The sequence below is a fragment of the Apis dorsata genome, unplaced genomic scaffold (assembly GCF_000469605.1).
Source record: "Apis dorsata unplaced genomic scaffold, Apis dorsata 1.3 scaffold_968, whole genome shotgun sequence".
Taxonomy (NCBI): Eukaryota; Metazoa; Arthropoda; class Insecta; order Hymenoptera; family Apidae; genus Apis; species Apis dorsata.
This window is the reverse complement of record NW_006264075.1, coordinates 85,188-99,368: the sequence shown is the minus strand read 5'-3', so window position 1 is coordinate 99,368 and position 14,181 is coordinate 85,188. Positions and strand designations below refer to the sequence as shown.

Genomic DNA, 14,181 nt, shown 5'->3' with positions numbered 1-14,181 from the left:
AAAAAAAAAAAAAAAAAAAAAAAAAAACACTTTCGTGTCGTTCACGACGCTCGATATTAACGCTTCTCTTCGCGGTATAAATGCAGAGGAGGGTTTCAATGAAAATAGGAGGCGAGCCGGGGAAACAATACAGCGCGTTTCCACGTTGAAAAAGCCGACGATTTTTCTGCTGTTTCGCGGACCGCCCCGATCCGCTTCCGATGTAAATGCGCCATTAATTCTCTGGCCGGGAACAAAGGAATTGTAAAACAGTCTCGAAATCCCTCCGTTTTATTTACCACGATTAAATGGGAATTATCCGATATCATTAGGATTCATCGTTGTTATTTCTTGCGACACTTGAAACGTTCGGTGCGTATTCGCCTTTTTTCCGCGTTACAATTTTCACATATAACACTTTTTCTTATTAGATGGGAGTAAAAAATTTATTAGACGTAACAATTTTTTAATTAAAATTTTCAAAAATATTAAAATTCTTTAACGAACACATAATTATTTTTTTTTTTAAATACATATAATTTTTGTATAATTTCGTGGCATGAAATTAGATGTGATAAATTTATGTGTAATTCGTGGAACGTTTTCATTTCATCTGGAAATTAATTTTTTAGTTCAATTTCCAAACTTTTTTACGAAACGTAAGGAATTTTATTTAAGAACATTTTGAAAAAAAAGAAAGATTTTAATTTAGTTGCTCGCTATACACATTGTTTACATAAAGGTTGAATTTAAACAGTGTTACATATTTATTTTTTTATATATCTCGTTTCTTTTAGAAAATATTAAAAGATATAAATGTAATTTACTCCATCCAGTATAATGCAGAATTTATATGTTTTTTTCAAACGATTTTTTTCTCAAAATGAGCAAATTTTTGTGAACATTATTATTGAAAAAGGAACAACGACAGAGAAAAATTCTCGGTATTCGACGATATTTTCTTATTGATAAAATTGTTATTACAACAAATCACCGTGGCCCCCAATTCACCCTGTTGCGCAGCCTCCCTTTCTCTAGCCATCTGCATTATTTATTATTTAACCCATTTCTCTCGAGGGGCTCGATAAACAGCGCCTGTTTCTCCGCAATAAAATTCCTACCATTGTTAGACGAATTTTATTTCTGACCACGATTTTCTTTGGTCCATTTGTTTTCTTTTTTTCTTTTTCTTTTTTTTTCTTTTTTATTTATTTTAGAGAACAGAATTTTCTGAACTTTTTTTTCAATAGTTAATCTGAATCACATATATATATATATTGACAATGATGCGGTTCACAAACGTTTTACAATTTTTATAGATAGATCGATTTTTGTAACGAGAGAAAATGCTTTTGGCCACGAACTATAAAACGAAGGAATATATATTTTTTTGGGAAAGAATTTCTTATTTATAATAATAACTTATAATTAAAAATCCTAAAGAAAAAATTATATTTGGTATTCAATGTTTAATTGATATTGTTAACTTATATTTGGATTAAGATATTTAATCTAATTCTATATTTATACAATAAATATTGTATAAATATTGGAATTAAATAATTTTATATTATGACTACGACTCGACGATATCAATATATTACAATCTATTTACAAATATCTTTTCCTCCCTGAGAGCAATAAAATATCAGGAAAAGTACTATCTTGCAATAACTGCACCTGAACGATCATAAAGTACATAATTCAATATTTCCTCGAGCTGGTCAATATGTTTTACACACACAGTTTCAAACTCGTGCATGCGTGACGATTTCACAACAAGAAACACAACTTAAACAAGACACTCGAAACAAGACATTAAATAAACCAATATATTTCAGAAAATCAAAAAGAATTTCGAGTTTCGAGAAGAAGCGAATCCCCGAAGATTTTCCAAAATTTCCAAACAATTAGGATCGAAAATCTGTGTCAAAAGAAAAACTGTAAAATTAGATTTCCAAACTTGTGAAGCAACAAAGTTTCAACAAACACTTCGATACATCTCTGATCCTAAATACTACGATCGACAAAGATATAAATATACCGAACAAAATCGCTATTTCAAACTTAAAATAACAAAGTTTCAAAAACCACTTTGACTACTTCTCTTGATCTTATAACGACAATTTAAAGATCTCGATCATAAAGGATACGTTGAAATTGGTTTTCGAAAGCAGAAGGAGAGGGAAGGGGATTCGTTCTTGCATTCTCGATCCTCGAATTGTCGGTGATCTGGACGATCAGCGGATAGAATCAAGGGACGATGCTCGTGCCTGTGGGTGAGCACGATCGTCGGTTTACTTGCTTCGAACGCGAAAACGAAATGGATCATTGAACAAGCCGGGCTCTACGACTGTTTCAGGAGTGACCATCTTGTTATCGCTGACGGTGTTCCTGAATCTCGTCGCCGAGACCCTGCCCCAGGTCTCCGACGCTATACCACTGTTAGGTACATTGAGTTTCTACAAACAAACGTGTGCCAGTGTGGATTTTCTATCTCTGTTGAGAATGGACGTGATCTCTTTCTATCCTACGATTTTTTTTTCTTTTCCTCTTTTTCTCTCTTTCTCTCTCTCTCTCTCTCTTTCTCTCTCTTTCTCTTTCTCTTTCTCTCTCAATCTTGTGTACTCAATATGTGTAAGTGAAAGTTTGATCGAAAGGTCTCCTTTGGAACGAAGAAATTGAATTTTGGATAAAGATGATGCGTGCAAGAATTTCTTTGTTTCAAAGAAAATCTTTTCTCGTTGTGACTTTATTTGGGATTTTATGAATATATATATATACATATACATATCTCTTCTCGTTGATTTTAATCGTTCCTCTTTTTTTTTTATTGTTGTCTCTCCTCTGAACCGATTATTGTACATAATTTGGTGTTGGGCAAGGTATTTTGGCTGAAGGATGTTTTTTTTTTTCGATATATCTTTGATTCATTGTTTTGGAAAGGTATTCGAAGTAGTATCGTGGTTAGATCGTTTGAATTGGAACGATACACTCGATGTTCATACGTTTCTTTTTTATTTTTTTCTTTTTTTTTTGCAAAAAGACTTTTTTTGCTTTACTTACTCGAAATATTGTAAAAAGGAATGATGGAAATGAAATCAAAATTTTTAAAACAGAATGCCAGTGTTGGAATTGTATGAGGTTTTTAAAAGGAAATGTCAAAAAATGAGAGACAAAGTATAAAGAGAGTACAAAGAGATTGTAATAATAAGTTTTATAGAGTAAAATACCTATTGTTCGTTGAAATAAGAAATTATTCTTTTGGGCAAAGAAACAATATTTTATCTAACATGGAATATTTCTGAAACGAGAAAATTTATATAAAAACCATACGTAAGAAAATTAAAATAATTTTGTAACAATATCTGTTTAAACTAAAATAATTTTCACATTCGATAAATCGATTTAATAAATAAAAAAAATGTAATGAATAAAATAATATAATTATAATATTATGAAATATTAACATAAATTATATAAAAACTTGTCTTAAAGATACACGTTTAATAAATTTTATAACTTCAAATAACTTGAAATGCTAGATTGAAAAAATTTATAGGCGATAATAAATCATTTTTTTCCATACAATTACAGAACAATTGTATCCAATTCGTTTTTCTCCTCGAGAAAAAAATGTTCCGTAAGAGGCAAAATCGATCGATCCTCGACAACTTTCCTCCAATTTCAAATAACCTTTCCTTTATTATGATTTAAAAACTTCCACAGTAATTTTCTCGGAATTAATCCAATAACATTACGTCTATTTTGAAAAGTTTGTATTCTTAGAATCCATTAAGCCAGAGGCGTTTCTACTGTTATTAGTCTCACCGTGTCGTTCTTTTCGTCGAGCCACTTACAGAATTTACAAATGACAACAATCAATTTTGTTTCACGATCAGTCGTGACAAGTTCGTGCCACTTACCACTACGTTATTTCATTCGAGAACATTGTGAAAAGTTCTTCTATTGTGCGCGTTTTAATTTTATTACCACGTAATTACCAGAAAGAATCCTTCAATTTTTACCCTTTCTTTTCCTGATTCCATTGACATCATTGTTACTTACCTGTGCTACTTAAATTACGTCAAGTACAAAATTTTAAGGGTTAAAATTAAGAATAAAGTTAGTTCAATTAGTTACTTGAATAATTTATTATTCAAAGCATAAATTCGAATAACAGCAATTAACTATAATTGTAGTAGCTGCAAATAAATGTTATTTAAACAAAATTATTTACTTAAAGTAACTTTATTCGAAATTTTAACTAATTAATTTTTAATTAGTATTTTATTAAACAATAACCTCAATTTCTTTTTCTTAAATTCCTCAAATCTTTCAAATTTTAAGATTTCGATATTTCGGAATATTGGACGATCAATAATAGTATTTGTTAATAATCAATCGATAATTAAACACTTGAATTTTTTTCTTTTGAGTTTTATTTTACGCGTGTGAAAGTTCCAATTCCTTTTCTCCCTTTAGTACGATGTTGACAAAAAAGAGAAAAAATTAAAACGAATACGTGATACGAATTTCTGTTTATTACGTTGGTAATAATTTATTGGCGGTGGTGTTGTTTCGTTTTATGTTCGCGGCAGTAAAATTTTGTTTTTTTCTTCTTTTTTTTTTTTTATTACTATTCCTCACTCGAGAAAATGGATTGAACGACAAAAGTTCGGTGTTAATGCTGTGATTCAGTAAGTAAATCGTAATTACATTATATTTGTCGAAGAGACATATAATAATATGATGATTAAAGATGATTAAATATTGAAAATTTCTGATTCTACTCTGATTTGAGATTAATCATTTTATTAATTTTTCTATTTCGTTTTAATGTTTAATACACACGTATTTGATATTAATGTATAATATAATTGTACATACATATTTATTATATTTGCACTATTTATAACACTGCTGGATCGGTTTATAATAGCAATTGATTTATTCAAATGATTTTGGATAATCATCATCGTATATTTGCACTGTAGTTATTGTGAGTGTAAATCTCGTAGAATTTTCATTGATTAAATTCGATTTTTTTTTCTTTATTTTAAAATATCACTAAATCAATATTGATATATATATATATATAGTCACATTTCTCTATTTAAAAATTTTTCGTAATAAATGTAAAAACTATATTTTTAATGTTAATTATTTGTTTCATTATATACGTAATTTGTACATTTTAATCGATATGTTTGATTATATTTAAATAAAAGATGTCATCAGTTTACGTCGAATTTCATAATCATTTTTCTCAAATTCGCATTATACGATTTTCTTTACAACGTTTTTCACTTTATTCCATATAATTGTATGTGAAAGCCTTTGATAAAATTTTCTTCTGTGTATTATTACAAGCGTAATTTACAAAGAATTTTAATCAATATTAGATATTTATATATAAAAGTATAAGTATGCTAATGACAAAAACCAATATAATGAAATAAATACCGTTTAATATTTTCTGTCTACGAGAGTTTCCTTTGTACGAGATTATTAAATTAGCATAATGTAACAATTTTATATCGTATAATATTTTATACCTTCTTTTTCAATTACAACAGCAACACCTCGGTAAAAGATGAGTATCGATTAATCTCAAAATAAAATAAGAATTGTTCCATTTTCCGTTTATAATATTAAATAATTTTTTTCATTTTTAAACTTGTCGTGATATTCTATACTCGAATATTTTTGAAACTATTGATAATATTGGAAAATATCTCAAGTGAAACTTGGAAAAAACTCTGGAAAAAATAACTCTCCGCTGTTTTCAATAATCTTGAATGACAAGTTGTCAAGATTCTAATTAGATTTAGTGTAAATTTAAATTAGGTTAAGCTAAATTTACTACAAGTTTAATTTAGGTTAGATTAGATTAGGCTCCACGTTTCTAAGAATTAACTTTTAAGTTAAGCTATTAAATAATTCGATCGCCTGGTCCAAAAAACGAAACTTATTTAAACGTATCACTTAACCTAAACTTTAACCTTATAAAATATTGGAAAACTGCGTAATATTATTGAAACATTTTTTTTAATAAATAATAATCTTCTGAAGATTAAAATAATACTGTCGACATATCAAGATCAATTACAGAATTAAAATTATTTTTATTGACATCTCGAAAACTAAAACTGAATATTATGAATAGGAGAAAGTTCTTCAGAATATTATCCTTACTATGTTTCAAAATTATCGAAATTGATAAAGCAATTTATTTTTCTAGAAATTAACAAAGCTTGGTGGACGCTTTTAAGAAAAAAAAATTACCAAAAATATTTCCAAGATATTCAAGCAGCAAATCGACCTAAAAACTCCAAACTAAAAATATTCATATCTTGCCACTATCTTTCAAAATCGAAGAACAAATCCCCCAAAATCTTTTGCACACAAGTGTATAACCTACTCACCCCGTCTCTTCGAGATCCAAAGAAAGAAGGGCGAAACATCGGTCGACAAAGTTTGTCCATTCGTGTATCTTCGATCTGAACAAGTCTGCTCGAACTGTCGAGAAGGCCCGTCGATCTTCCTTTCCGAGATGTTCGCCTCGTTATTACGTCGAAACTCTATCCCAGTGGTGAAACGCGAGCTCGTGTCGAATTTCGACGCCTGTCGATTCCCCGTTTCTTTCCTTTTTTTCTTTTCTTTTTTCTTTTTTTTTCTTTCTTTTTTTCCTTGCTTTTTTATCCCACGATCAGAGGCCATCCATTTAGGCTTTTATCGGCGATCGAGGTAAATTAAAATGCTACGCCGCTTGTTCGACTCGATGTCAGGGGTTGTCTTTGTTCCGCGTCCCATTTCCGAGGATCGACACGTCGAAGAAATCGGCGTTTCCCCTCATTGTGGATGACACAGGCGATATTGGAACGCGGAAAATTAATTAAAAGAAACAGGGTGGAGGCGCAGGGTTGGAAATGGGCGAAAGGGAAGCGGGGTAATTTATCTTGGAGGGGGGAGGGAGAGGGAGGGTGGCTCGAGAACGCTCGATAAATTCGTATTAGCGAGAGGCAGTTTGAGAGTTTGACGATATCGGACTGAGAAGATGAATCTTTATGAAGGTTGTGAAGATGTATTAGAAATATGGAGATTTTTGTGTATAGAAGCTCAAAGTTTCATAATAATTAATGAAAGGGTGAATTTATTGTAACTATTTCTACGAAAAACATGACATTTTGCTTTCGTCGATTTGATATTGTATGAAAAGATTAATGTCAGATACAGAGAGAAAGATTTTAAGGGTGGTGTTGAAGGGATTAATGATTTTATTATTAACGTTAAAGAATAGAGAATTAATTTTATTCAGTTTTTGATTTGAAAAATATTAATTGTAAAGTTAAAAGCAAAAAGATATATTATTTAACAAAAATCATTTTGAGATCTCTTATAGAAAAGTTGTATTGAATTTAAAAATTAGAATTACTTTTTTTTATTAGAATTTCATGTGAAAATTTTCAAAATTTTATAATACTAAATAGACAAAACAAAAATATTATTCTTTATAACTATTTCTAGAATTTATTTTAGCTTTATTTTAATAAAATTATTATTATATTAAAATTATTTACATTTACTTTTTTATTTACTAATTATTTATAACGAATATAAATACAAATTCGAAGATATTTCGTTTGCAAATTTTCCTTTTTGTGAAATTAAATTATTTTCTTAATAATCTTTTCTTAAATCTATATTTATTTTCACAACGAAATCTTTATAATGCGCTTGTACAATGTTCCAAATAATAAAGAGCACAAGAGAAGATACGAACGATTACTACTATTTCAAATCGTAACAAAAAGTTTGTTTGAGTTTAATACAATGGCAAAGTCGTACAAGTTTTATTAAAGATAAGACAAAAAAAAATAATAACTCGAAATAACTTTCTAGTTTCCCATTGAGAACAAAGTTGTTAGAAATTAAATGATTAAAATTGAAGCTAAAACAATGTTACAAGATATGACAAAATAAATTTCTATATAGTTATTAGAAAAAGATATTGTAATATTTAATATTTTATTTATATATTCTATAAGAAAATTCAAAAATACATATATATACTGTATAATATATTTTCACTATTTTTTAATTAATTAAATGAGATATGTTTAATATTATTCTTGCTATATAAGTTTGAAAAATGTATTATATAGAGAATCATATCGCAGAATAGGTTCAGTTAATTATAGTACTTAACTTGAGAACGTGTTCGACAAAGTGACGTTAAATATATTTACTATTGTCTTGCCTTTGATCGAACCTTTTAAGTATCGGATCCACTTCAGAAGATATATTTGCGAACAGAGATTGGCAATAAAAAGTGTTCGTTCGTTTGTGTCAATCGTTTGTGTCAATCAATAATTATAATTAGAAAGTGTTTTGTATATATTGGTTGAAGAAGAATTTGCAAACAACGAGAATACATTTAATAGTATTTTCATATGAAAATTTGATAAAGTGAAATATGAAACTGAAAAATTATTTTATTGGAAAACAAACATTTTTCTTAGATTCATAAAAACATATATTACAAATTGAAAATAGATATTAAGAAAATTTTAAATTCTAATTTTATAAAGTATTTTTTATAGAATATATGTAAAATATTATAAATATTATTTCAAAAAGTCAGACCTTCTTTAAACAGTTATTTTTAAAAATTATTAATTTTTAGTTTTTATTACTTTACAAAATTACATCTGGATATGCACAAAATTTACTCAAATATCATATAAAGTCGTACACAAAATGCATATCACTTGTTGACAATTTAATCGAGATATATAAATATATAAAAATGTAAAAAAAAAGAATAATAAATTAATACGTGTCAAAGAATTTCAGTTCAATTAAAATAAAAAAAATTCACTCCCGAGAAAACAGAAATGATACTGTGATAATTTACCAACATCATACCGCAAAAAACTCGTTTCTTCCAGTTCGTGCCTTTTACATTTTCTCATTTTACTTCGTGTATAGTACAAACAGGGATTTCACGTTGCATGTCCTTTCTCTCTACCTCGTCGTATATCTTTTCGCTCTTTTCAACACGCTAATGTATCTAATCTTTTCTAACAAGGTGTATTCATTCAAAGAGTTCATATATTTATAAAATATTGAAAAAAAATAACATAAATTAACAATATTGGAAACAGGATTGTAATAATTATAAATTAATTTAAATTTAGATTAATCTTTAAAGTAATATTTAATAAAAGTATAATATCAAGGTAATTCAGATGATAAAATTTTTCAAAGAAAGATATAATACTTGTTTAATATAAAACTTCAACTTTCTCAAACAAAGATTAACAAAACTAATTTGTTTAAATATTTCAAAAATCTCGTGTGTTACTAAATAACATATATATTTTTTTAAATAATTCTGTGATTTTGTCGACGTATATTTTCAGTAATTTTGCTATTCTTTCAAAATTTTTAATTAGATATTTAACTATACATTTTCATTTTAGTGATTGCTTACATCATGCGCTTTCTTGTTACTAATTTATTATAATCAAAATTTATTTAAACAGGAGAAAAAGTATATTACATATATTTGTAATGAAAAATATATTAGTAATTAATTCACACACTGTTCGAATAATAAAATGTTTGCATAATAGAAACTTCAGTGAAGTTCAGACTTAAAAAAAAATTCCAGGTATAATACTTATATCTCCATATCTGCCAAATATCTTAATATTCAACAAGTCGAATAATTTCTAAGCAAAAATAAATTTATAAGCAATTTCACCGAACAACAATTAGTACAAGCTCATTTCTCAAAATGAGTCATTATGGACGAGCATCCTCATTTCTCTCCCCCTCGTGGCCATTTTTATCGCCACCATTCAATCGTTTTCTTTCTATCTTCATCTATTGCAACATACTCTAAGGCGAATTCTCACGGCCGACAACAAGAACTTTAATTATCGCCCCCTTTGTGTCCGCGAACGATATTATAAAAGGGCGAAACGGTTGCATCCATAAGGGCCTCAATTATAATTCAAAAAGCCATCCGACTGCCGCCACTTGTCGCGAACCGCGTCCAACTGTTTTCAAGCAGCTTCTCATCGCTTTCGTTCAAGCGTCCTGCTGCACAATGCGAGCAGAACGTTTCTTTGTCACCGATATTGCCGAATATTTCACATTACTTGAGGATTCTTAAGATTATATATAATATATGATTATCATTGTGGTTAATGTTATTTTGTTCGCATTTTGTCCGATATTTATTGGGAGAAATTACAGGATTCGTAATAAAAATGAACATTGTCAATTTTTTATTTTTCTATTCTAAGAGAATAGAAACGTGCTCTGGCGTGTTTAATTTTTTCTTTTTTTTTTTTCAATAGATTAAATATTAAATTTAATATGTTACAAAAGTTTTTATACATTATCTTATAGGAAATTTATTTATTTCGAAGAGTCTGATTTTAAAAAAAATTTTTTTATATATTTGTATGAATATATACAATTTATTTTTCAATGGAAAATTTTTTTGAGTATATGAAATTAAAATATGAATATTTTATAGCAATTAATGGAAAACTTAAAATAAAATAAATTATAAAGCTAAATAATATTGAAATAAATTTTTGTTCAAATGTATAATTCTTATTTATTAAATTAACAAAAAAAAAATTACAGAATTAGTATTTTTAAATAAATGTATAGTATTATTAAAGAAATAATAATGCAATATCTAAAATATCATAGAAGAAAATTGTTAAAAATCAAACTAATGGAATACTTGATTCGAATTGCATTATAATCTTTAAAAATATTTAATTACAATTCGTATCAAAAAAAGAAATATAAAAAAATATTTAATCAAATGACATTTCAAGAAATCTTCAAAAGAAAAAGAAAGTTTTAAGACAACAATTAATAAATAACAATAAGTATAACAATTGATTTAATTGTTGATTTAAACATGATTTAAACATTTTTTTATTTTATAATAATTTATATATACATAAAGTTACAGAATTTTTCTCTACATTTTCCTTCACTGTATCACATTTTCAAGAATTTGAATATTCGTAAAATACAAAAATTCTTAGCAAAAATATTTTTCTAACTTCAGTTTTAAATTATAATTAATCATAACAAAATACAGTTATAAGCGAGTGTATCGTTCTATTAAATTTATTACGAAATATTTCTTATTACGAAATAATTAAACTATTGTTACATAACATCCTTCAGAAGATCCACTAATCTCTAATTAATTATCCATTATAATACTTTAAACGTGCGAATATCGATTGTATACAAAAGGAATGCAAATGGATGCTCGTTCCAATTTCCTTTTTTCCAATCGCCTCTTTCGAGGTATAAACAATTATCAAAAATCCTTTGAATTTTTCCCAATTTTTCTTCCGTTTATTTGCGTTAATTGAATGATTCATAATCTCTAATCTTCGATTAGCAAATTAATCGTTAATGAACTCCAAGTTAATGAACCAGTTAAAAGAGTTCATTTCAAGAACAAGGCGACCCGGCATCACAATTCCTGCAACATGGGAATAAAAATTTCCACTCCTCGTTCTTCCCCTTTTTTTCTTTCTCCCTGCCCCTCTTCTTCTGGTCCCCTCATTTTCTCTTTGTTCTCCGTATTTCTTTTGTTCGCATCCATATGCGAACGATCGCAATCTCCACTTCCTTATTTCCGTGAGAATGGTAATTACCTGGCTTCGTGTCTCTGATAGGAGAAATAACGATGAGATATGAATCTCATGTTTAAAATCGTTGTTTCTTAAAGCTACTCTATTAATTATTATAATTGTTATGTATCACGATATCAGCCGATGCAATATTATATTAAAACGTTGATTGAATTTTTCGTAAAAAGAAATTTAATCATTTGAAGATATTATTGCAACAATTTTAAACTCGTTTAGTTTTTTATCTAAGAGATACGTATTATTTATGAAGAAAAATGTTACTCGTTTGTTTATAAAAATTCCTTACAATGTTTTCTTGAGTGTAGAATTACTTACTTTATCATGCAATAGAGATGAAAGAAACTCGATTGTAAAAGAAAGATTAAATAATTTGCGAAAGAAAAGTTTAAGCAAAATATTTTCTTTAAATGTTTATGTACTTTCGCCATGCAAATTATATTACACTAATGATAATAATGAATATTTCTGGATTGTTCCAACACTCAATAAGAGGGATAATTATAAAGAGATTCTCTTGGTATATCCTTTGTGTATAATTGAATATCATTTATGGTTGAAAAAGTGAAAAATCTTGATGAAAGACAATGAAAAGGATGTAAATATTAATTAGCAACATTTTTTATTTCTCGAGTTTTATTCGCAAAAATGGAATTAAAGGAGAAGAACTAAAAAAGAAAGCTTAAAGAAAACTTAATAACGAGATTAATTATTGTTGCTCTCTGTAATAAATATTCAATGTAATAAAGAAAAATAAGATAGAATTAGACAATTGATCTGATCTTTAAATGTATTTAATTTAAAATAGTCAAATATTTATTATTCAAATTTATTTTTAGATATTGACAAGTTTCTCTCAACTTCAATATGAATATTACAATAATTTTAATGGAGTTACTTCGTTGAAAAAAAAATAATATAGATTCTAAAAAAAAAAATAACATTGTAAACATGAATTTAAGAATAGAATTGTTTACAACAAGTTGTTAAAGTCGTGTTTCAACTACAATAGCGCTGATCTCGAGTCAAGAATGCTTGTATTTTCAGCTACGCTATTTGAATAGAGGGAAATTAATTTGGAAAGCACGTGGTATATCGATAACGTTGTAATCAATTGTATTGAAAAAATATTCTCTTCCATATTTTTATTTAACTTGGAAACTGTGCAATTTCGAATTATTCTGCAGAAGTTACTATCGATATATCAGGAATTGAGGAATTTAATTGAAATATATTATTATTATAGTAGGAAAAAATTTAAGATTAAAATAATTAAAAAAGAAAAATGAAAACAGCTTCAAAACATATTTTCAATTTATAAAAATATTTTAATTATAGATATGCATATATATAGTGCAAAAATAATAAGATGTTACATTTGAAATAATCATTTTTGATTGTATTAAAATTTATCGTTAGTAAAAATTCTTAGAAAAAAGATTTTTACTATACACAAATAATTTAATTTTTTATTTTTTCAACAAGTATCTTATTCCTTATATATAATTGAAAGAAAATCAAAAATTTGATAAATAAATTAGATTTATTCTCTCTACAAGACACACAAAATTTTCTAATTCTACTTGAAAATCAAAGAGTCGCATAAAATATTTTTACGATAAGAAAGAAAGATAAAAAAATTCTTGTTAAAAGATATCAACTGAAACCATAGTGATCAATTCTCGATCAATAGTCGATAAAAAATTCGATTGAAAACGAAGGAAAATGCCAGGAAAAGTAGAACCTTCGTGGAGAACCACAGCGAAATAATTTATTCATTCGAGGCAACGTTCGTTCCGCATCCCCCTCGTTCGATCCATAGACAATTTTTCGAATCGGTAGCAATCTCGTGTTCCTCGAGCCAATATAATATAATTCGACTTAAGCGCAATTGATTTTCCAATAAATTGGCGACGCACAAACGCGTGCAAGCGTTGATTCCGCTCGAGAAGATGAAACGAGCGATGAAATACGATGGAAAAATCTGTCAACCCCAGAATATAAACGATGGCCGCTCTGTAACCGGAAGCTATATTAAATGAAGAAATGTTAGGGATGGAAAACGCGTTATGTGTTTAAAATACAAATTCCAGAAAATGTTAATCCAGATTTTAACCTGGGTTTGTATTTTTTTTTGTTTTTTAATTTTTTTTTTTTTCTTTAATTTCGACTACATTGTATTTTAGATAGATTTGAATGGTAATTGATTATGCGATTTGTAATTGGGAATTAATGAAAAATTTGTTTAACTTTTTGTGAGAGAAAATTATTGATATAATAATGATAGATAACGATTAATGCATAGAAATTTGTTACTTTTGTTTTTGAACAAATAAGTTTTAATTATAAAATAGTACAGTAAATATAAAATTTAAAATCATGAAATATCTTTCATTTTAAAAAAAGGACAGAATAATATAGCAATGTATAAATTGTTGTGTGTTGTATATTTTACATTTCTTTATTATAATTTATTTTGATCGTTATTTTTCATTTT

At 27.4% G+C, this 14,181-nt stretch overlaps 1 protein-coding gene across 6 annotated transcripts in view; it reads left to right on the top strand.

The window, feature by feature from the left end:
* Positions 1-14,181, top strand: part of LOC102674460 (neuronal acetylcholine receptor subunit alpha-7) — a 362,879-nt gene that overhangs the window by 289,116 nt on the left and 59,582 nt on the right. For 2 of the 6 annotated variants that reach the window (XM_006623889.2, XM_031514303.1), the window contains one exon: positions 2,342-2,428. The exons of the other annotated variants lie outside the window; for them this stretch is intronic. In XM_006623889.2, the coding sequence (XP_006623952.2) occupies positions 2,342-2,428 (87 nt within the window). The remainder of the gene's footprint in view (positions 1-2,341; positions 2,429-14,181) is intronic. 6 annotated transcript variants of the gene reach the window in all.